The 24,474-nt window shown below is 38.1% G+C and overlaps 1 protein-coding gene across 1 annotated transcript in view; it reads left to right on the top strand.

The window, feature by feature from the left end:
- The first annotated feature begins 106 nt into the window (after positions 1-106).
- LOC124778564 (trypsin-like) overlaps positions 107-24,474 on the top strand; it is a 181,274-nt gene continuing 156,906 nt past the window's right edge. The window contains exons 1-3 of the mRNA XM_047253652.1: positions 107-124; positions 2,609-2,779; positions 17,897-18,013. Of these exons, the coding sequence (XP_047109608.1) occupies positions 107-124; positions 2,609-2,779; positions 17,897-18,013 (306 nt within the window). The remainder of the gene's footprint in view (positions 125-2,608; positions 2,780-17,896; positions 18,014-24,474) is intronic.

Raw genomic sequence — 24,474 nt, 5'->3', positions numbered from 1 at the left:
TCGCAAACTTACTTTGGGCCGCAGTTGGGCTGTTATTGCTTGCATAACAAGCCTTCACAAACGCAAAACTCTCACCTACGCTATACCTTTACATTTTCACTCTGAAATGGCCGACAACAAGAAGGTGCGTGGGCTTGCATCATGCTCCGCGGCCAACCATGCACTTTTTAACACCCTAACGCAAACCGTTCAGACGTTATGACGATATTATTTCATGTAGGGCAATAATTGGCAACCTGTAGATCAGAAAACTGAGACCAATTGGTGCAGCCGTTGCAGTTAGATGGAGAGATTGACACAGGAGTTGCTGATGGAAAATACTGGTTAAAAATGAAATTTTTTGTATCTTCACCTAAAATTTGCCATTATGATACAGTTCATGAAAGCCCTACCAAAGATGGTGTCAAATATTAGACAATTAAGTTTCCGCAGATATTAGGAGCTAAGCGAAAGGGACTTTTCGTCGGCTTCGACATTTGGAAACTGATGAAAGACGAAACATTTGAAGACAGAATAAAAGACATGAGAATGTCTGCTTGGAGGTCCTTTAAAGCAGTCAACAAGTTTTTCAGCAACTAAAATGGCCCTAATTACGAGGACATAGTAAGAAGAGGAGGAAAGATTATGATTTAAGGTTACATTGACAGCGAGGTCATTAGAGACGAGTGAAGAATGGGGAACAAAATCGACCACGTCCTGTCAAAGGAACTATTCCGGCATTTAAGGTAATCGCGGAAAATCTACATAAGGATTCCCGGACGCGGGTTTGAACCGTCGTCCTGCTGAAAGGCTGTCCAGGGTGGTAGCCAGTGCGCCACCTTCCTCGGTGAGAATGTAGTAAAAAAACCTGCTGGATAACTGCAAAGTGCTGGGTGCCTCAAAGAGCTGCGTTTCCTGGACTCTCAGCTTTTCCAATACAGTCTATGGACTGTGAGTGAGAGACAGAGCGAATGGTTCCATGAAAACACTAAAGAAATGAAACAGATCTTCCAGGCCCGTTGGGAAGACGGCATGACATATGACTATTGAAGACTGCTACACAGACAGTATCCTCAGGCGCCGGCCGTGGTGGCCGAGCGATTCTAGGCACTTCAGTCCGGAACCGCGCGACTGCTACGGTCGCAGGTTCGAATCCTGCCCCGGGCACGGATGTGTGTGGTGTCCTTAGGTTAATTAGGTTTACGTAGTTTTAAGTTCTAGGGGACTAATGCCCTAAGATGTTAAGTCCCATAGTTCTCAGAGCTATTTGAACTATTCATCCTCAGGCAGAAAGAAAGGAAAAGTTCGAAATAGAGACATTCTTCTTAGAACTGAAGAATGATACTTCTTTATAATCTTAGGAGTACCTTACATTATAACGGTTTTTAAATATCTTTTTTGATGTACGCGTTTTTTGTATAAATTCTGTGGTTCTTCAACATCACTTAGTAAAAAAGAAGAATCTTATGTTGTTGACCTACCTGCCCGATTAAAGGATCTGACATTCCACGCTCCCATCCGTAGAACGCCAGTTTTCTTTCTCCTGATAGCGACGTCCTCCTGAGTAGTCCCCGCCCGGAGATCCGAATGGGGGACTATTTTACCTCCGGAATATTTTACCAAAGAGGATGCCATCATCATTTAACCGTACAGTAAAGCTGCATGCCCTCGGAAAAATTACGGCTGTAGTTTCCCCTTGCTTTCAGCCGTTCGCAGTACCAGCACAGCAAGGCCGTTTTGGTTAGCGTTGCAAGGCCAGATCAGTCAATCATCCAGACTGTTGCCCCCGCAACTACTGAAAAGGCTGCTGCCCCTCTTCAGGAACAATACGTTTGTCTGGCCTCTCAACAGATACCCCTCCGTTGTGGTTGCACCTACGGTACGGCTATCTGTATCGCTGAGGCATGCAAGCCTTCCCACCAACGGCAAGGTCTATGGTTCATGGGGGGGTTTCTGAACTTAGCATATGAAAAATATTACGATTAATTAAAAGAATTAAAGGATTGCTAAGTATATATCTGTAAATTTGTCAAAGGCTGTCTGAGACAGGGAGTGGTTTGTGAGGTGAATGAGCTGGATTTTTGCTAGTCCTTGCGGTGCCCTTGCAGATGATCAGAGTCGTCAAGAAAGCTCAAAGATAAAGACGTTGTGCTACTACGGTTTCACTTCTCTAGTTTCCAAAATATCGTTGTGCTTGTTACTAATAGTTTATTTTCTCGTATGTGAACCTATGGAGAATAGAAAACAGAAACACCTCCTTCCAAGAATGGAGGGGTTTGCTTCAGATTTAGCAGTTTATAAATCCAACCGCAATAATGAAAACTGTCATACAGTTCTTCATTTGTTTGCAGGTTGAACAGTTGATCCATTATAACTGACAAGGTCAATATCAATAGTCGCAGGAATGTAAAGGCGTAGTACCTCGAATAGAACCTTGCCTAGTAAATGTTTATGTCGTTCAAATGAAGTGTCGAGTTACGGATTACTTTAGTTTTACTGACTTTTTGTGTAATACATTTTCATTAAATCCTGTACGTTTTATAATCCGATAACACATCTCACTAAGCGCAGTCTAAGTGAAAATATCTCTGTCTAACTGTAACAAGTTACACGTAGTTCTCTTCTGCAGAGATATGACGCACTCTTCATTTCTTTTGTCAGCAGCGACGACACGTACGAGGTGCTAGCTGGTACCAACACCCTCAGTGAAGGCGGCACCCGACACACGGTGACATTCATAAGCTCTCATGAGGGTTATGACGCCAGTGATTCCTGGATCAATGACATCGCCGTGCTCAAGGTCAGTATTGCTAGTATTTCCTAATGTGGATTCATGTCGAGAGAATCCAATAATAATCGATAATATTTCAACTGCACTGAATCTTTGAAATGAGAAGCAAAACGGTGAAATCTAAGAAAATGACTGTGGCCCGCCGATGGAGACAACAGAAAGAAGAACGGTGAAACTACTGAAAAGACTCCAGAAGTTTTAATGTAGTAGGAGACAGCCGCGAACAGGGTTGAGAGCATACCAAAATAATGTTACTTTCAATAACATCGATACAATTCTCCTTCCAAAAATATGAATTCACGTTTTCCGAACTCGATATCCAGAAACTGTCCGCAAAGTAGGTCAAAGCGAGAGAATCCGTATTTCAAGTACCTATGTGAGATTATCGAATCTACTGACAGGGAAAATTCACCTACAGAAATTCAAGAGAGCTTACGGAAGAACTCCCTGTATTTACGAACAAAAATATCTTCTGACGCAAACAAACATCAGACACTACAACACTGTCATAAAACCAGGAGCCCTGTGTGCAAGCGAAAATCCCATACTTCAGATAAAAGGAGACGTGCAAAACATCCTAAAAGAGGAACTCAAGATTACGAGAAAAGTTCTCTGTACGAACGGAAAGGAAGATAGCTACAGTCTAAATTCCCAGTGAACAACAGAAAAATTACCCAACTTTGTGGTACATGTTCGAAAAATAAGATTAAAAAGTAGTGGACATCTCATCTGCAAGATGTACAATTTTAACATGGCCGAAACGACTGTAATTTTCTTTCTGGATTCAATTTTCTTTTGTTATTGTAGTCAGAAACTCGTATAGAAAAAAAAAGAAAGAAAAAAAACAGACAAGTGGAAAGTTCTGTCGTAGAACGAAACTGTGAAAAAATGGGAACAGAATGGACTGAAGAAATTACAGATATTTGCCCCTATTTGGAGTCCCATCAACAAAATAGTGACCATTAATACGCCTCTTGAAAAGCACGTTCCACACGTTGCCGGACAAAAAGCGTTGTTTTTCCACTTCTCTCGGCGAGCGTGGGTTTCTCAGCTGACCAATTGTGAGTATTACGAAGACTGATTTGTCTATGGTTGGTAAACGATGCTTCATCCTGTTCGGTTCTCTCTTTAAAATTTTTAGCTTTTAGTGCGCAACTTTAACTCAGCAATCCAACTGGGTATAAGCTTTGTGGGTGTACTTGGTCAGTGAATGTTAGACAATAGGTACAAATCCCTGCTGGTGTAAATATGTTTGATATGCTAAAGGCACAAATCAGGAGACCTTTATTTTTATTAACGTTAAGGATTGATGGCCAGTTTTCTCCTTAATCGTCAATATGCACTATCTGATCAAAACTACCAGGACAACTATTAATGTACACTAATGTACGGTGTATTCAAAAATATTCACTATTCACCGTTATGACGGCTTGAATTTTGCGGTAGACCTTTTCAATGAGATGTCTTAATGTCTATGAAGCGATGGCAGCCCATATTTCCTCAAGTAGTGAAGCTGTACGCTGAGAATACCCGTGTTCCATTACTTCATGTAGGGCCTATGGGCAGGCCTGTCCGTGCATTGTCATGCTGAAATAAACAATCATCATCCCTGAGATGTTCCTCTGCACTCAACAATGCTGCAACATGTGTTCATATCGCCCTGCATTTAGTTTCTTCTTAAATTCAATAAGTAGACCATATACTAACAACGAAAAATACTCCTGCACCATGCACCAAGTCCTTTACACTTCACTGTTGGCACCGTACACGGTGACAGATAAAGGCCTCTCGGTATTCACTAAATACAAACCCATCGATCAGATTGACACAGGGTACAGGTGGTTCATCACTACAACTCGCTCATTTTCAGTCTTCCACTCAGTAGTGGAGTCCCTCGTTACGCTACCTGAAGTTCCACTTAGCACTGGCTATAGAAACACATGGCTTGTGAGGAGCTACTCGGCTATTGAAACTCATTCATTTTAACTTTCTATGCATCGTCATTGAGCTAGCCGGACTGCTGGTAGGACTTTGGAACTCACTGGTTATTCCTTCCGCTGATTTCACGCTATTTTTTGTAGAGGTTGTTACTAATGTTTACATGAAAGTTATTTTGCTCTTAGAATGTGAAATATGCTGTTTTTTCAGGGGTCCTCCAGAACAGAATTTCATCACGTATTTTATAAAATTTTGAAAATTAATTGTTCATCTTTACGCTCAAATTTTACGTTACTGATTTACATATGTCAACCATATTTTGCTACTTCTTCCTGTTCTTGTATGCAACTATAATTTTCTTTCCATCAAGGATTCCTTTCAAAATTTATACGAGAGGATATTCTTCCATATCGTCCCCATCCTCTCTGACTAGTAATCTGGGCAATGTATCTAATCCCTTATTATGAATGCCTTAAATACATTTGATCTCAGGTTTAAACCATTGCAGGTACAGTGTCCACTGCATTAGTTATGCGTTCCTTTAATATATTTGATCTGAAATTGAAACTGTTGTGGGTACAGTGACCACTGTGTTAGTCTCCCATGAGCTAATCTGAATTTCTTCAGGAACAGTAATGCTCAGTGGTCAGTGTTCACATATGTCATATGCCCTTACAGATATATTCTCAGATTTTGGAAGCACAAAGCTAAGGCCTCGCACTCTGATACACTTTAATTATTTGCATTCCAAGTCAAAGTGTGATTTGCGAATGCAATTGACTGAATATTCTCAACACCAAAAAGCCTCACTCCCAAACTGTGTCCAATCATGTCTGACTCATACAGAATGGCCTGCTCCACCTTGGGTGATATAATATTCCATCTTCACTAAATGCTTCCTTCAGATTATTGAATTCTCCCTGAAATTTTTCATTCCATTCATGTGTTCCGTTTGGACTCAGTAATAGGTTCATATTTGGATCATGGAATAGTTGCTCTGGCACGAAATTTCTATAAAACCTACAGATCTCTAAAATGACTTCAGCTGTTTTCTATTCCTTGGTTTGGAACAGCCTTTCATGGCCTACATTATTTTGGCAGGTATGATACCTTCAGTTACCAGAACTTGAAATTTGCCAGTAGCATGTCATCTCACTGTAAACATTCATTTCAGAGTTACTAAGTTTGCCATTATCACAGTAGTCGTACGTGAGATTGGTGAAAGCCATACTGTGAGCTGGGCTTGCAATCACAAGATATTTAAATTTTGATTGAGTGTAATAATCAGAACTGATAGTAGCTGGCAGGGACAACGAGGAGCCATGATTGCACAGTAGTGAGAAGATATGTACAAAAAAGTGAGACATCATGGCTGGTGTTCTAAGTGCACTGCCGAGAACTTTGTAGGAAAAAGTTCAAATGTGTGTGAAATCTTATGGGACTTAACTGCTAAGGTCATCAGTCCTTAAGATTACACACTATTTAACCTAAATTATCCTAAGGACAAACACACACACCCATGCCTGAGGGAGGACTCAAAGCTCTGCCGGGACCAGCCGCACAGTCCATGACTGCAGCACCCCAGACCGCTCGGCTAATCCTGCGCGGCAACTTTGGAGGACTGACGAAGAATACCAACAAGGGAAAAAATATAAAAAAAACCATAGTTTACAGGGACAGACTTTCCTTCAGCTACAACCAGGTGAAACAGTCCAAAGCATGCACCATAGAAAAAATAGTCTAACATAAAATAATTTATTGTTCGAGTTGAAAGGTAAGGGTAATTACTTCATGTAATATTCTGAGAGTGCCTCAACTGAGTAATTGAATTAACTCATTATATTATGAGAAATATTCACACTTTGATTGATGATATTTTGATTGAGACTTAGGTGACGACAGATAATGAGCAAAGCATTTGCCATACAATAAACCATCACTCCAACTCATGGCAGTAAGTGTGACGACTACCCAGTTGTTTTCTGCCTCAGTCTTGTGACTATTTTGGCACTTATACTTCCTGGTGTCAATGGCGCGTTTACACGATTTTGTGTCTTTGAAAATATTGTGTTACTTATTGTCAGCAGATCCCAAACTATCCTGGGAGAGTGGCTGTAAGTCCTGCATTGTCGTGTTAGAATAATTCATCACTCGAGTACATACGTTGGAGTACAGAGAGTGAATAACTGCTATAAAAGTAATGGCAGTGAGGTTAACAGACTGAGGAAATCGACGTCGGGGACACAAGTGGTTCAAGTGGCTCTAAGCTCTATGGGACTTAACAACTGATGTCATCAGTCCCCTAGACTTAGAACTACTTAAACCTAACTAACCCAAGGATATCACACAGACCCATGCCCGAGGCAGGATTCGAACCTGCGATCGTATCAGTCACGCAGTTCTGGACTGAAGCGACCAGAACCGCTCGGCCACATCGGCCGGCTTCGAGGACACAGTACCAAGAGTTAGGCCTGTACTACAACTCAGTAACACATTTTGGTTAGGGTTGAACCTTTACTTCTTTTTGATGTAAGCCAATGTATTTTGTTCAGATTAGTACTGAAAGGAGATAAGACCAATTATTTTCTATCATGAGAGGATTTAACATGTTCCACACTCACCTGAAAACTTAAATTCCCCGTTCATAAATTCCGATTTCTTGCAGTCTCAGTGTCACACCTTCCATCCTTAATGGTTGAAATACCTCCACAATGCTTCCTCCAGTTAGATGTGGCAGTTAGTAAGTCATCAACATACACAGTAATTTCTCTACCCAACTTAGGCCCAAGTACTCTGGGTAATGCACCATTGGGTAACCCAAATGGCAATACATTGATTTGTTAGGTCTTGTCCCAAAGAAAAATGTGGTGTACCTTCTATATGCTTCACCAGTTTTCCAATGAACAGCAGTCAAATCCAGGTTTGTTAAACATTTTACAAATTCATATTTCTGAAGAATCTCTTCCATGTTCTCAGTTCCACTCTTTGTTTTGCTATAATTGTGTTCAATTTCCTTGCATTTTTCATTATGCAATACTGCGTGATCCTGTTTTGTAACCACCAATGAATTACATATTCATTAGTACCTCTCTCTATTACACTCCAACTCAAAAATCTCTTAATTCCCTTTTCTACTGACCCCCTTCCTTTGAACAATGTAGGACACTGTTTTCCAGCAAATGGTTCATGTGGTATTACATCAAACATGCGCTCAAAACTCTTAACTCTTCCCGCTTTCTTTGAAAATATTTCTGTATTCACCAATAGCACTTCTCTCAACTCTTGCCTCTGACACTGACTTATATCTTGCACTTAACTATTCATTCCAACACTTCATGTATCACTTGACCTATTTTTCCTGAATCCCTGGGCCATTCTTATCTTCTTTCCCTACTTCTCCTTCTACAGACATGGCCGACACTTTTCATATACCTATAGTATTGTTTCAAGCCAGTAACATTACGACAAATTGTTTGTTGGCCCACCTGTATTCTGCTTTCATGATCAGGATATATACTGTAGTTCACACTCTATATAAGTTCTATATTCTTTGAACAAGTCCATTCCAATAATTACGTGTACATATAGGTCAAGGATTACAAAAATATATCTATTGCTCAAACATCATCTATCTGCAGCTTGATTATCAGTTGGCTCTTAATAATTTTCCCCACAAATTTCAACCCTAGTACTGACATAGCCATTACTTGTTCTTCTTGCTTTATCATCTCACAAAATGACTCTGAAATAGCACAGATCTGCTTTCCCATGTCTAGTAAAGCTCATTCTCCGATCCCATATACCTTTACAAGCACTAAAGGTTGTTGTCTACCATCATTACCATCACCACTGCGATTCCTCTTCTAAAGATCGTCTTCATTTCCCTCCTGTCCTGAGTCTACTTTCCTAAATTTTCCTCCACCCCTTCAGCACCAACTTCATGTAGTTTCATCTCAGGCTCATCATTGTTTTCTATAATCTTTTCATCAACTTGTAAAAGGGACAGCTTAATTCTTTATTCCTTATCTAGTTCTTCATTACCATTTTCCACACTCTATAATGGATACATATTGTTAATGACAATCAACTCCTTGTCTCACAAGGCACTTTCACCTAAATCTTCTCCCTTAAATACATGTATCTCAGATTCCACTCTATCAGATTCGCTCCCAGTGCTATTATCGTAACTGCTATAGCACTCACTATATTCCCCACTGCTCATTTCATTTCTGTCTCCCTCACTTAACATTATTCAATATTTTCTGCTGGGCACCTTCATAATCTTGCAGCCTCTTGTGTTTCAGATACACTACATCAACATATTGCTTTCTCATCTCTATCCCATTTTGCGTAACAGCCCTGACCAGCACCTTATATTTTGGTTATTGAGTAAACAAACTCACAGGCATTTTTCAACTCCAAATTTTCTTTCATCATTCTTATTATAATTTGAAATTAGGCAATCAAACCTTTTGTTCCCAAATCATTCACAGTTATTCAAGTTAGACCCTCTTTATTACATACCTTGCCTTTTACAGATGGAATTATGTAATTATGTGAAGACTCAGTATGATGATAATCCTGACAGCAAACTTGTAATTCCCAATCAAATGTGACAAGGCATACCATCACTGTTGTGGCATGTTGTTTCCTATTTGAGTACCTGATCTCCTGTGGTTGTAGTAATATTCATAAAATTACCACAACCTCTCTTTCATCTCAGTCTTCATGAACTCATATGATTCACAGATATTCTATCCTCCTGTGAAACTTAATTAAATCTGGAATTAAAATCTCTTTGCCACTCATCCATTTCTCCTACTCCTTCCAAAAATTCTCCTAGATTATGGTTACTATCTATCAGACTTGCTCTCTTGTTATAGGGTGATTTTTCTATAAATAAATTTATGCTATCCTTTCCTGTCCAAGAACGGTACAAGAGTGTTAGTTTTCTGGTCTGTTCTTCACAATTTTCCTTTAGGGCTTTTCCTTCTTCTTACTTGACTTTGGAACAGCACCTACCAAAAAAATTTTTGCAAAAGTTTTAAGATGTACAATCCTTTCTGGAATATCTGCACCCCAGTCTAAACTTTCCCTTTTAAGTAATATACTTGTTTGCCTAAACTTAGCCTCCTCTGACCAGCCTGCATTGAATTGCTTTTGTAAACTATTTGTCAAAGATATTGGATGAAATGACACATTTAGCTCAAAACTGATGTTACTGAAACTGTTTCTGTCTTTTATGTATTATCATAGACAGAATTGCAATATTTCCTTCCCAAACTTTCTTTTCAGGTAACTCCATTCTGTCCTATTTTTTCATCTTCTCTCCAGCTTCTTTCTTGAACGCTTGAAAAATCTGACCACAATAAATTTTAACCTCATACCTGCCTTTCCTAGATTAACTGACTTGGTCTTCAACAATTTTATCCAAGTCTTGCATCTGTGCATCAGCTCTCAATTCTAATGAACTTGTTTGTCCTCGATATAACCTATATCCTCCGAAACTATGTCCCTCACATCTTTTTGAAAGTTAAGACTTCCACTTTAAGTATTTCAAGGTTTCTTGAACCTTTCAACCTCTTTCTTTGTCTATAACCTAAGCTTTGCCCCTTTATTTTCGATTCCTATCAATTGCTCACATAATGTCTTCATAGATTTATTTTCCGCCTACAATACCTTGATAACTTTCGACTCTGTTATAGATTCAACATCCTTACTTCACCTGCAACTTTAAATTTAACCTCCTGATTCAGATTCAACGCTCTGAATCACATTAGCAGTGTTTTCATCATATCATCTGTATTGTTTTTCTCATCAAAATTATTGTTGTTATCTGATCCCATTTCTCTTTCCTTCTTGCTACTTGCTTTGTGATACCCTGCTGCTTTATCTCCTACCACTTTAAATCTGTGTCAGCTCTCTTCTTCACTCAAAGTAGTTTTGAAAAATCAATGTAAAATCTAACAGAAATATCCACTACAGAATATTTGACATCTCGTCACTAACTACGGGCACAGGACCCTCAAAAACAAAGTTCTGAAGTTCTGTCATACTCAGCACCACGTATAGTGAAACCAGATCCTGCTCATAATTAATCTTCCTATCAGTAATGTCCATGTTCATGCTAAAAATCTAACACCATTTTAATTGATCTGTTAAGTAAAATTCAAATCTGATTGTTAACATTAAAGAATGGGAAAGAATTACAATATTTGATTGTGTTAAGAATTTATCCACTGGTGCCCTCAATTGTAATGGAATAGGTATAGCAGCCATGTACATAGCTGACAAGTGCCCAAAATGGCTCTGTAATATTGCAGTTTGGTGAGTTGTTAGACGCAAACAAACTTGATTCAGCAGAAAACTATCCGCTGTCTGAACATTCTACCAAAGAAAATATAGGTACTTTGGTGTATTTGGTCCACATTAACTGGCCTAATGGCGCCCACTTTACGACGAGAACATGTCAGTAGCACTTCAAATATTGTGTAATCCATTGCAAAATCTCACTAAACATACCCAAGAGAGTGCAACACATATAGACACTGCCAATTTATTTTTTTTTTTTTTTGGTCGTCAGTCTACTGACTGGTTTGATGCGGCCCACCACGAATTCTTTTCCTGTGCTAACCTCTTCATCTCAGAGTAGCACTTGCAACCTGCGTCCTCAATTATTTGCTTGACGTATTCCAATCTCTGTCTTCCTCTACAGTTTTTGCCCTCTACAGCTCCCTCTAGTACCATGGAAGTCATTCCCTCATGTCTTAGCAGATGTCCTATCATCCTGTCCCTTCTCCTTATCAGTGTTTTCCACATATTCCTTTCCTCTCCGATTCTGCGTAGAACCTCCTCCTTCCTTACCTTATCAGTCTACCTAATTTTCAACAGTCGTCTATAGCACCACATTTCAAATGCTTCGATTCTCTTCTGTTCCGGTTTTCCCACAGTCCATGTTTCACTACCATGACTTCTCTTGGGCAGAAATGCCTTTTTTTCCATAGCGAGTCTGCTTTTGATGTCCTCCTTGCTCCGTCCGTCATTGGTTATTTTACTGCCTAGGTAGCAGAATTCCTTAACTTCATTGACTTCGTGACCATTTATCCTGATGTTAAGTTTCTCGCTGTTCTTATTTCTACTACTTCTCATTACCTTCATCTTTCTCCGATTTACTCTCAGACCATACTGTGTACTCATTAGACTGTTCATTCCGTTCAGCATATCATTTCATTCTTCTTCACTTTCACTCAGGATAGCAATGTCATCAGCGAATCGTATCATTTATATCCTTTCACCTTGTATTTTAATTCCACTCCTGAACCTTTCTTTTATTTCCATCATTGCTTCCTCGATGTACAGATTGAAGAGTAGGGGCGAAAGGCTACAGCCTTGTCTTACACCCTTCTTAATACAAGCACTTCGTTCTTGATCGTCCACTCTTATCATTCCCTCTTGGTTGTTGTACATATTGTATATGACCCGTCTCTCCCTATAGCTTACCCCTACTTTTTTCAGAATCTCGAACAGGTTGCACCATTTTATATTCTCGAACGCTTTTTCCAGGTCGACAAATCCTATGAAAGTGTCTTGACTTTTCTTTAGCCTTGCTTCCATTATTAGCCATAACGTCAGAATTGCCTTTCTCGTCCCTTTACTTTTCCTAAAGACAAACTGATCGTCACCTAGCGCATTTTCATTTTTCTTTTCCATTCTTCTGTATATTATTCTTGTAAGCAGCTTCGATGCATGAGCTGTTAAGCTGATTGTGCGATAATTCTCGCACTTGTCAGCTCTTGCGGTCTTCGGAATTGTGTGGATGATGCTTTTCCGAAAGTCAGATGGTACGTCGCCAGACTCATATTTTCTACACACCAACGTGAATAGTCGTTTTGTTACCACTTCCCCCAATGATTTTAGAAATTCTGATGGAATGTTATCTATCCCTTCTGCCTTATTTGACCGTAAGTCCTCCAAAGCTCTTTTAAATTCCGATTCTAATACTGGATCCCCTATCTCTTCTGAATCGACTCCTGTTTCTTCTTCTATCACATCAGACAAATATTCACCGTCATAGAGGCTTTCACTGTATTCTTTCCACCTATCTGCTCTCTCCTCTGCATTTAACAGTGGAATTCCCGTTGCGCTCTTAATGTTACCACCGTTGCTTTTAATGTCACCAAAAGTTGTTTTGACTTTCCTGTATGCTGAGTCTGTCCTTCCGACAATCATATCTTTTTCGATGTCTTCACATTTTTCCTGCAGCCATGTCGTCTTAGCTTCCCTGCACTTCCTATTTATTTCATTCCTCAGTGACTTTTATTTCTGTATTCCTGATTTTCCCGGAACATGTTTGTACTTCCTCCTTTCATCAATCAACTGAAGTATTTCTTCTGTTACCCATGGTTTCTTCGCAGCTACCTTCTTTGTACCTATGTTTTCCTTCCCAACTTTTGTGATGGCCCTTTTTAGAGATGTCCATTCCTCTTCAACTGTTCTGCCTACTGCGCTATTCCTTATTGCTGTATCTATAGCGTTAGAGAACTTCAAACGTATCTCGTCATTCCTTAGTACTTCCGTATCCCACTTCTTTGCGTATTGATTCTTCCTGACTAATGTCTTGAACTTCAGCCTACTCTTCATCACTACTATATTGTGATCTGAGTCTATATCTGCTCCTGGGTACGCCTTACAATCCAGTATCTGATTTCGGAATCTCTGTCTGACCATGATGTAATCTAATTGAAATCTTCCCGTATCTCCCGGCCTTTTCCAAGTATACCTCCTCCTCTTGTGATTATTGAACAGGGTATTCGCTATTACTAGCTGAAACTTGTTACAGAACTCAATTAGTCTTTCACCTCTTTCATTCCTTGTCCCAATCCCATATTCTCCTGTAACCTTTTCTTCTACTCCTTCCCCTACAACTGCATTCCAGTCGCCCATGACTACTAAATTTTCGTCCCCCTTTACATACTGCATTACCCTTTCAATGTCCTCATACACTTTCTCTATCTGTTCATCTTCAACCTGCGACGTCGACATGTATACCTGAACTATCGTTGTCGGTGATGGTCTGCTGTCGATTCTGATTAGAACAACCCGGTCACTGAACTGTTCACAGTAACACACCCTCTGCCCTACCTTCCTATTCATAACGAATCCTACACCTGTTATGCCATTTTCTGCTGCTGTTGATATTACCTGATACTCATCTGACCAGAAATCCTTGTCTTCCTTCCACTTCACTTCACTGACCCCTACTATATCTAGATTGAGCGTTTGCATTTCCCTTTTTAGATTTTCTAGTTTCCCTACCACGTTCAAGCTTCTGACATTCCACGCCCCGACTCGTAGAACGTTATCCTTTCGTAGATTATTCAATCTTTTCTCATGGTAACCTCCCCCTTGGCAGTCCCCTCCCGGAGATCCGAATGGGGGACTATTCCGGAATCTTTTGCCAATGGAGTGATCAACATGACACTTCTTCAATTACAGGCCACATGTCCTGTGGATACACGTTACGTGTCTTTAATGCAGTGGTTTCCATTACCCTCTGCATCCTCATGTCGTTGATCATTGCTGATTCTTCCGCTTTTAGGGGCAATTGCCCACCCCTAGGACAAGAGAGTGCCCTGAACCTCTATCCGCTCCTCCACCCTCTTTGACAAGGCCGTTGGCAGAATGAGGTTGACTTCTTATGCCGGAAGTCTTCGGCCGCCAATGCTGATTATTTATCAAAATTTATGCAGTGGTGGGGATCGAACCCGGGACCGAAATCGTTTTGATTATGAATCAAAGACGCTAACCCTAGACCACGGATGCACTGCCAATACCAGCTTATATATAAGAAGACAAAAAACGAAAAAATTAATAGAACACATCTTCTAGAATAAGTTTTTCACGCTTCAGTGGAATGTGTGCTGATATGAAACTTCCTGGGAGATTAAAATCGTGTGATGGACCAAGACTCGAACTCGGGACCTATGCCTTTCGCGGGCAGGTACTCTACCGACTGAGCACCCAAGAACGACTCACCACGCTTCAGAACAGCTGTACTTCCGCCAGTAGTTCATCTCCTGCCATCCCAACTTCAGAGAAGCTCACTTGCGAATCTTTCGAGACTAGCAAGGATACTGCGAGGAAACGGCTTAGTAAGAGCCGGCGGGATGTTTCCAGAACGAAATTTTCACTCTGCAGTGCAGTGTGCGCAGATATGAAACTCCGTGAGTAAAGCACTTGCTCGCAAAAGACCAATGTCCCGAGACCGGCAGAGACAGGAATTTTCTGAACATTTCGTAATAGTGTAGGAAGTTAACAAAGTGTAACGCATGCAATTGATAAAGGAATTTAACGAAAACAGATACCATTTGCATTGACATATTTCTGTGTTAAAGCACTGTACAGCGACTTTAGTTTTAGTTCAGTGCTTGAAATTATGAGAAAATTATTTAAATAAATGTGTCACAATGCAATGTGAGACGGACGACAACAATATGAAAACCAAGAAAATCAGCATACGAACTCATCAAAGCCAAGTTAAGGTTCATCTAATAAATCATTAAACAACATAATTGTGAGAGGAGATTTGTCTAATCATTACAATGTTCAGAGAAAGAAACTTAGCTGTGAGAGAAACGGTGCTTATATGTGCTGGAACGTCGCTACGAGTTTGCTCTTGAAGACGGTAGTATGAAGGTACAGTAAAAGATATATATCGTCTTCTTTTTTGTGGAAGGATTAGTGGTTAACGATGCGAAACAAATGTAATCCGTTAATAAAATTCTTCTGAGCTGTTTACCGCGTTGCCAATATATAAAACTGTCCGACGTTTTGGCCACTATTGCAAGTGACCTTCCTCTGGGCTATGTGCCGAGCTGATTCGAAACTGTACTGAAAAATGAAATTTTTGCGCCGGCGCAGGGTGTAACAGCAGTTGTAACCACTGTTCGAAAGTAGTAGCTTTTGTATACTGTATACAGTTCGGAATATGTACTCAATATTGAAATCATTTCATTGAATTAATCTGTCCTTTTACAGCCACTGCTTTTATTCTTCTACCTGATACATTGGTTCATGATAAGAACGAGTAACCCTCATCTCACAAGACTTCGTGAAAACCTGACGTCATGATATGAAACTCAGTGAGTAAAGCACTTGCTCGCGAAAGACCAATGTCCCGAGACCGGCAGAGACAGGAAGTTTCAGAACATTTCGTAATAGTGTAGGAAGTCAACAAAGTGTAACGCATGCAATTGATAAAGGAATGTAACGAAAACAGATACCATTTGCATTGACGTATTTCTGTGGTAAAGCACTGTACAGCGACTTTAGTTTTAGTTCATTGCTTGAAATTATGGGAAAATTATTTAAATAACGAAGACGAGAAAGGCTGTCAATGGATTTTCGGAATCGCTCAGTTCACAACACATGATGTGACGTTCAAAACAGTAACATTTGCCTCGATTAGAGAGGTTACTGCAGAGTACGTTAACACCGAAGTTACATTGTTTATAAACTTGTTAAGATCTGCATTCACGTGGACTACACTGGGGATAAGGGAGAGAGTAAAGTGTTTGCAAGAATTGATTCCGAAACTTACTGAAAAGCTGTACTAAATACTTCTTCTGATACGTGTTCAACCTTGAATATGAAACGAGTAGCAAAACACAAGCTGGAGCCAGCCAGCATTGAATCCGTTTAAAGTATTTGTGAAAAATCAACGTAAGTTAATTTTTGGAACTCTTGAAAACTAATTCTGAAAACTAGTTTCACGAGTTGGACTGCAATTAAAATGGGTGGGTAGGCACTCTAGTAGACAAATTATTCTGTGAATAAATGCGTTTTCAAAACGTGGGTGCCTTGAGTATCTTTCGAAAGCGCGTCGGTGTTGGTACATTTTGCTGCAGTAAAACGAAGTAGAACCTCAGATTGATGGCTAATATAATTTAATTTAAGAGAATCTTCTTCGACAAGAAGTGTCCTAAGAGAATTAGCTCATAATGATGTCGAGTTCGCAGGGAACTTGTGAACTGAGTGTTACCCAATAAGAATCATGTTGTCACTGGTACACAGCTCGTAATACTGTATGTGTTCAATGCTGATATTAGATCATTCTGTAAAACTGTCTTTCTAAAGTCGTTGCTTTCACACTTCTCCACAATATCTCAGATCACGATAAAAGCCACACCGACACTTCGGAATTTTGTCCCGGCAGTTCGTGATGTGTTTCGAAAATCATCCTGACAATAAACGTGTCTCTGCACTACTCCTGCATCGCATTCTCTATACCATTGCGTGGAAGATCAATACAGGGAAGAGGAGGAGATTAGTGTTAAACGTCCGTCGACACCGAAGCTGTTAAAGACGGAGCAGAAGCTCGGATTAGGGAAGGATGGAGAAGGAAAGCGGCCATGTCGTTTCGAAGGAACCATTCCGGCCTTTCCCTTAAGCGATTTGGGGAAATCACACAAAACCTAAATCAGGATCAGTCTAAGAGAAGTAACATTTGAATACAGTTTATCCACTATTTATCCAGTCCATAGTGAAGGGTAAAAAAGCTGCATGTTGTTGTTATAAACTCGCTATCCATACCGGCGTACGCGTCGACAACCAACCCACACATAACTGCCGTCCACTATTTGTTGTATCGAAAACCGCTACCTATCGATACACAGTCTAGATTTTCGCTCTCGCTGAATACCACAGTTAAATTTTGTTAAACATTTTAGAACTGAGATAGATACAAATGATTTTAAAGATAAACGAACAGCATTAAATAAAAGAAGAGTAAATACTTCAAAACCCATTAAGTTTCTGACAATTATAAAAGATACATGACCTGTGATGCATTACAGTGTATACAAATAGTCTGTTGTATATTATAGTATATCGCTATACTCAAGTATAGCATACAGATATTTATTTCCACGGTCTTATCTTCACAACATAAATTTATGTCACATGTCAGAATATTTTTCTTTTTCAGAGGGCTTTCCTTGCCATTACAAGCCTTAATTTTATATCTATGCTACTTCCACAGCTGTCAGTTATTTTGCTGCCCAGACAGCAAAACTTATTGATTACATTTTGTGTCTCATTACCTAGTCTAATTTGATTCCACTAAATACAATTACCCTTTTATACAAAAAAATCTATATTACGAAATAAGAAATGTTCATGCCTCTGCAGGTATCCCCAGCTTTCCCAATTGACAGCGTCACAGTGGCGCCAATACAGCTGCCGGAAAAGGATGAGGAGGTTCCAGACAATGCCAACGTCACGACCATCGGCTGGGGAAAACATTGGGTAAGACCCCTCTTTCTATATTGTAATTTCTGAAATCAACTTCCTATAGAGACAAATACTTTCCATGCTTAAACTGTCACTTTGAGGATGCAAACGGTGTATGCATACTAGCAGCTTGGATTACGAAAGTCTTTCAACGTTGAGCCACATTCCAACTAACTACCAAGATACAATCAGTCTCAGATCTTCTTAGATAAGATTTTTGTTCTAGAAATATTTCACTAATATACTGGGTGCCGAATGTTCAGCAGAAAAGTGTGCAGTGCAAAGAGGCGTAATACGACCATTAGTAATCTCGGTGTTTTGGAAGCAATTTATTAGAGCCAGCACTGATATCAGATTATCCACTGACAATGGTGTTGTCTTCAGGAAAATATTGTCATTGGGCGATAGCAGGAAAACGCAGAGAGAAGGTACAATACTTCAACTACTATGTTGTTAGCAATAGACTGATAATGTTACTCCTGTGAAAGGATTTTAATTTGACTGTACTCGTGCTTGATGGAAAGGTATCAGAATGTTTTTGTTTCTCGAAACCTTGCTGTTGAAAGGAAGCAGTAGCAGTATTAAATGAATTTGAACCAAGATTCTATTATTTATATGTAAACTGCAATTACATAAAAGACAATGGTCAGCAGCCTAATTACGCAAAGTTATATCAAGCACTAGCACTGTTCATGAAGAAATTTAACTATTCAGACTGACATTACTTGATTATCAAATTCTCATTTTGCAGATAGGATAGAGGACAGTAGCACACTTCAGCAACCAATGATACAGTAGTTTGGCAAGAACAACACAAGTGGAATATTAAATGTTTTTGTTACAACATGTATGAAAGAACAAACACCACAGATATATATTATGTAAATTGAGGTTGAATATTATGTAAGTTGAAGCTGAAAGGGGCAGAAAGCTAATGTGAATGCAAGGACAATTGATATCAGATGCATCTGTTTTTTACATAGAATCAGCAGCGATGAGTGAAAGCAGAAATGGAATGAGATCTTCAGCACACTATATGTGTGTTGCTCTCATTTTAGCTCGCTCCAACTGATAAACTTTTTTATTCAAAAATGTGCTAATATTAATCTATTTTATTCATTACATCAATAAATATGTCAATTAAAACTGATAATTTTAACAGAACATAAAACATTAAAAACACTCCCAAACAAAAAAACCTTTTTTTGAGACTAAATATTAAATATGCAAACTCGTTTTTTTAAATCTAATAAATTTTTTATTATTCATTTTTAAAAACCTAATAGCTTTTTTAGTTTTTAAAAACTAACAATTTTTTTATTTTTTAAATCTGTCACATCCCGGCACAGCCTCACTATACCAGAATGAAGTAAGTGCGAACTGCATAGCGCAATCGGGACGTTAATGACAATGGGTTAGTTATAAATAGCTATCAACCTTTATATCAGAGATGAGAGGGAGAGAATCTCCTTGATTTGAAGCAAATCAGTTCCCTGAAAATAGATTAGAGATTGCAATAGACAGAAAAGATTGCTTGGTTTCTATCAAGTTTATTCTCACAAATACTTATGTGAGGTGTTGGACCATAAACCCCCTAGCAAGATTCAGTCTATTTATTCGGACTTGCTACTTCAAAGCTAATTGCCGGTACATATAAGAAACAAGTACAGAGCAATCACTTGTTCTTGGTTAGCACTGAAATCGCTCTAAGTAATTGATACAAAGGCTGACAGCCTCTGTTCAACACTATTCCAATGAAACTCTAAAAACCCTACTTGACCTGCAGTTCCTGAGTGTCCACCAGAGTGTATCACCGTCGCCTCGTAGTTGAAGTCTTTATCAGCTGTATCGGTTACTATGGGCCTACTCTGCCCCACTGGCGTCTCGCTGCAGTATCTCCAAACTGGCGGCTCTGAATCTGCATCTGAATCTCTGCTTCTAGCTATTCCACTGACCGGCCTTTTATTTCGTTTCTTATGTACTTGGGTGCACACGAGTTAATTTGTTTCACACAACCCTTTCATTTCTAAGTGATTGGATTGCACAAGAATGCCTAGGGTTCCACATGACACTCTCATCTCTAATTGGATGGATTGTGCAAGAATGAATTCGGTTCCACATGGCACTTTCATTTCTAGCTGCACATGAGTCCTTTCTGCACGTGACTGACACTCTCTCTTGCTGTATTATTGCCCTGGTGTTTGTGTCTTCGATTCCCCAAGTTTGAGTCATGCTGCTTCCTCTGGCAGGAAGTCAAACACTAAGTTATTTGAACAACAAGCCCTACTTGGCAGCCTCCACTGCTTATCTTGTCCCTACATCCTGGTGGACTATTTCTTAATGTTGGCTGGCTGTTTGCCTATGGAGCCTGGACTCTTATTATGGTCACAAAAGCATGAATAAAAATTAAAATTTTCTATGGTGACAACAAATCTATAATTTTTAACTTTTAAAATCTAATAGTTTTCATTTTTCGTTTTTAAAATTCTAATACATTTTTATTTTTAAAATCTAATCCTTTTTCATTTTTAAAATCAAATAAGATTTTTCCTTATAAATTCTAACAAAATAATTTTTGCAGTTTCAAGATATCTAATTTAGAAATCTGACCTATGCTTTTGATGAATTTAAATTTCAGAAAAATATTTTAGTTACAAGAAATAATAAGCCAAGAGAGGAACAAGTAAAATGATATATCTGCAAACATTGTTTTAAGGCATCTTTAATTATAGAGCATTTGAGCACTGTAGAACATAATAATGTTATCGTTAATATCAAAGGAACTGATGGTGAAAATATATATGAATTCGAATTGTATGGTTACAATAAAGATGTGTCAGAAATGTGGGAAGAAATAGGAAAGTTAAATTTCTCTTTTCTACAACATTAAAAGAATTTATGAAATATCATATAAAAATAGGTATTGAACACACAATTTATTGTATTTACGATGATACATTCAAAGAGTTTACAATGAACCAAGAATATTAAAAGATTATATTTCTGTTTTAATATTATTTTTAAACATCCGTAATTCAATAAAAAAATATAAATATTTTAATAATTCTGAATTAACATTTTCTGTCGAATAGTGTAAGTTAAATTCCTTTTTCCATAAAAAATTACAGTGTGTAATTTCAAGAAGCTTAAGGAATTTTATCATTAAAAAAGCAGTTAATTTCACTTTTGTTTCTCGATTTGTACCAATATTTGTCCTTTGAGTAATACGGGTTGTTTGAAAAAGAACTCCTTAGTTTTAAATATAAATTTAATAGGGGAAATTAATGAAAAATTACATCAAAGAGTACACTTAACGAAAGGAAATTCCTTCAAGTTTTATTTAATGTTAGTATACACTAATGTGGGATCCATTTGTTGCCCTGCACATGTTGAGACATTATTCCACTTCTCACACCAAACTTATGTCTTTTACACACATCATACACAGTACGTTTAGGCACTCCAAATTGTAGACTATGCCTGGCCAATGACTTCCTTGGGCTCCAAAACACGAAAACGGATCTGTTCAACAACATTTCAAAAGTTCTTGGTCTACCTGGTGATTTTTGCTTTTAAAACACTACTGGTTTCCTTGAAAGCATTTCGCCAATGGTGGACAGTTTTCCTGTTAGTGGTTCACCAACATGCTGGTATCTAAAATTACATTGCTCTTTTGAAACCGACACAGTTTTCATGAGCCAAATAACATACTGCACTTTCTGTTTCGGAGTACACATTGTTGCTGAGTTGCCCTGCACTACACTGCACACCCACCTTGGCTGTACTGAGGGAACAGAGGAGAAAACCAGCAGTGGTACTGTCTCAAGGTTAAGCAGATCTGCCAACTGCAGGGGAGCCAAACTTAGAGAGGTGATGAATCAAACACCACCAACTAGAATAGTGTATGCCACTTTGTACATATTCTAGTACACATTAAAACTATGGAGTTCTCTTTCAAACATTCTGTATTACAACACAAATATCATAATTCATAATGAAATTATATGGATTTATATGAGTATCCCCTTTTAGTTGTGTTAGAAATTTAAAATCATAGAATGCTATATAAGCTTTTGAAGAATTGTTTCGTGGATCTAAATTCCACATTTCTTGTGGAAAAATTACATTTCTTCCATTTTTAAAATAAATATCTCATAGTTTAACTTGATCTAATTACTGAAGAAATTTAACCAATTGATTATTTTTTCTTTTTATTTGAAAAAAAAGAAAATAAGATCTATCAAATGTTGTTCAATTATAATGATTTGTTACATCTAACTCGAAGTTACTTTTATTATTCAATCTAGCAATTTATGAAGTTTGTAATTCAAAGAAAGATATTGGTATTTCGGAGTTTTTAATCTTTCTTATATTAATTCTAGTTGATAATCATGTTCATATTTGATGATAGAGATTCTATTTTCCATATTTTCAGTGTTTCCTTTTTTGGTAATGAAACTTTTAATTCAGCTCCAGTATCATTTTTATTGGCCCATCTCAAATTTTTTCCAGCACTAGAGCTTAACGAAAATTGACAAATGGTTCAAATGCCTCTGAGCACTATGGGACTTAACATCTGAGGTCACCAGTCCCCTAGAACTTAGAACTACTTAAACCTAACTAATCTAAAGACATCACACACAGCCATGCCCAATGCAGGTTTCGAACCTGTGGCCATAGCAGTAGCCCAGTTTCGGACTGAAGCACTTTGATACACTCATCCACCATGGCTGGCTGAAAATTGACAGTTAAATCTCCTTTCCACATAATATCTTTAAAAACCGCCAGATACTTCAGATGGATAAAGTACATCATTTTCTTATTTTTTTATTTTACCATTACTAAACATATATGGTTTCATATCAAATTTGCCAGAAAGGGATGAGGGTCAATTCAATAAAACTGACAAAGAAATAAAAGCAAGTTATTTTCTTGATAAAATATTATTTCCTTTTAGCAGTTACAAAATCAAATAATTTGCAACATAATTGTCAATTAATTATTTATTTAATTTTCCATCCTATGGAGGGTCACCTAAGACATCAGTGTGAAAATTAAAAACCTCATGTACAATAGAGCATGATTTCCATGAACTCAGCTGCATCCAATATATATATTAATTTCTATTTCTCTATAAGAAATATTTGAACTATCTTTACTTTTTTCATTGACACAAAGAGAATAAAATCAATAGATTCCAATGTATAAACATTAAATATTGATAAAAATTTGATAAAAAACATCTTATCGATTTTAATTAAAAAAACTATAACCCTTAACTCACAAGGTATGGTCTCTCAGACTGCACCAGAATTATCCAAGTCACTCATGTAGTTCAATTATGGCAGATCGTTTTTATACACCACCTACCTTCTTTTAATCACCAACCCTAAAAATTATTATTGTCAGTTGCATTATCACTTTATTTGATTTTTGTTGATATATGTAGTTGACATGTGATGGGGTCTCCTGGACCGCACCTCGTGAACTGCACCTGCTTTCGACAGTTCAGAACAAAACATGTTAGCACGAATATGACAATTTTACACACTCTATGTACAATGAAAATTTTAGTCAGTGAATGGAGAATGATGTCAATGATATAGAACCAGAAGTAGACAAAGAAGACAACGATTTTTCAGTAGCCAGTGATCATGCTTCTGCTACCAAGCAAGAGCACCATTCTGAGGAAGAACTTCAGGACAATGTTGATAAAGACCTTTCTGTTTCTCCAACAAAATCATTAGCATTAGTTAAAATTAAATGTGTTCTGAGTGGTGCTAAAGAAAGATGTAGATGTCAGTACTGAATATTAATTTTGCAACCTTTCTTTCTCTGGCTATAGAATTCAGGTTTTATATGCAAGTTTAAATCCTAGAAATTAGGTTTGTGCGAAAATTTGCTTTCCACAGAGATACCATAATTTTTCAGAACGTAAAATTCAGTTCGCTAGCAGTTCGTTTTGTGCACTATTGAAAAAGCAACACAAAGTATTTTTGCTTCTAACAAAAAAGATCCTGTTGGCTTCATTTCGTGCAATAAAAGCATCAAGGAATGTTTAAACAACACTTAAATAGTTGTAACCATAAATGTTGTACAAGATATATTGAATTTTCCAACGAATTAGAGCTTAAATCAGAGACCTCACCTGGTAGTATACATTACAGGAAACTCACCTTGTGAGTTAAGGGCTAATCTCCAACCATTATCATCTAGGCCCATCCTAATTTTAGTTTTTCAGACATTATTCCTCTTACTGCTGTTGCTGCTAATTTTTCACCAAATGAGGCATATTCAGCATGCATTCTTTCTTTTGCAGTTAACTGAAGTTCTATACCTACTTCATGTTTCTTATCTAAATCTTTATTGTCTCTATATGCAATATTATATTTTTTACAAGCTTCACCAAAATGAATGATTCCTCAATCAGTTCTAGATAACATTATGTCTAATCTGATTCTTGGACCACAAAAATT

This window comes from Schistocerca piceifrons, chromosome 1, assembly GCF_021461385.2.
Source record: "Schistocerca piceifrons isolate TAMUIC-IGC-003096 chromosome 1, iqSchPice1.1, whole genome shotgun sequence".
Taxonomy (NCBI): Eukaryota; Metazoa; Arthropoda; class Insecta; order Orthoptera; family Acrididae; genus Schistocerca; species Schistocerca piceifrons.
Note: the sequence above shows the minus strand (reverse complement) of the source record. Positions and strands in the feature narration are given on the sequence as shown.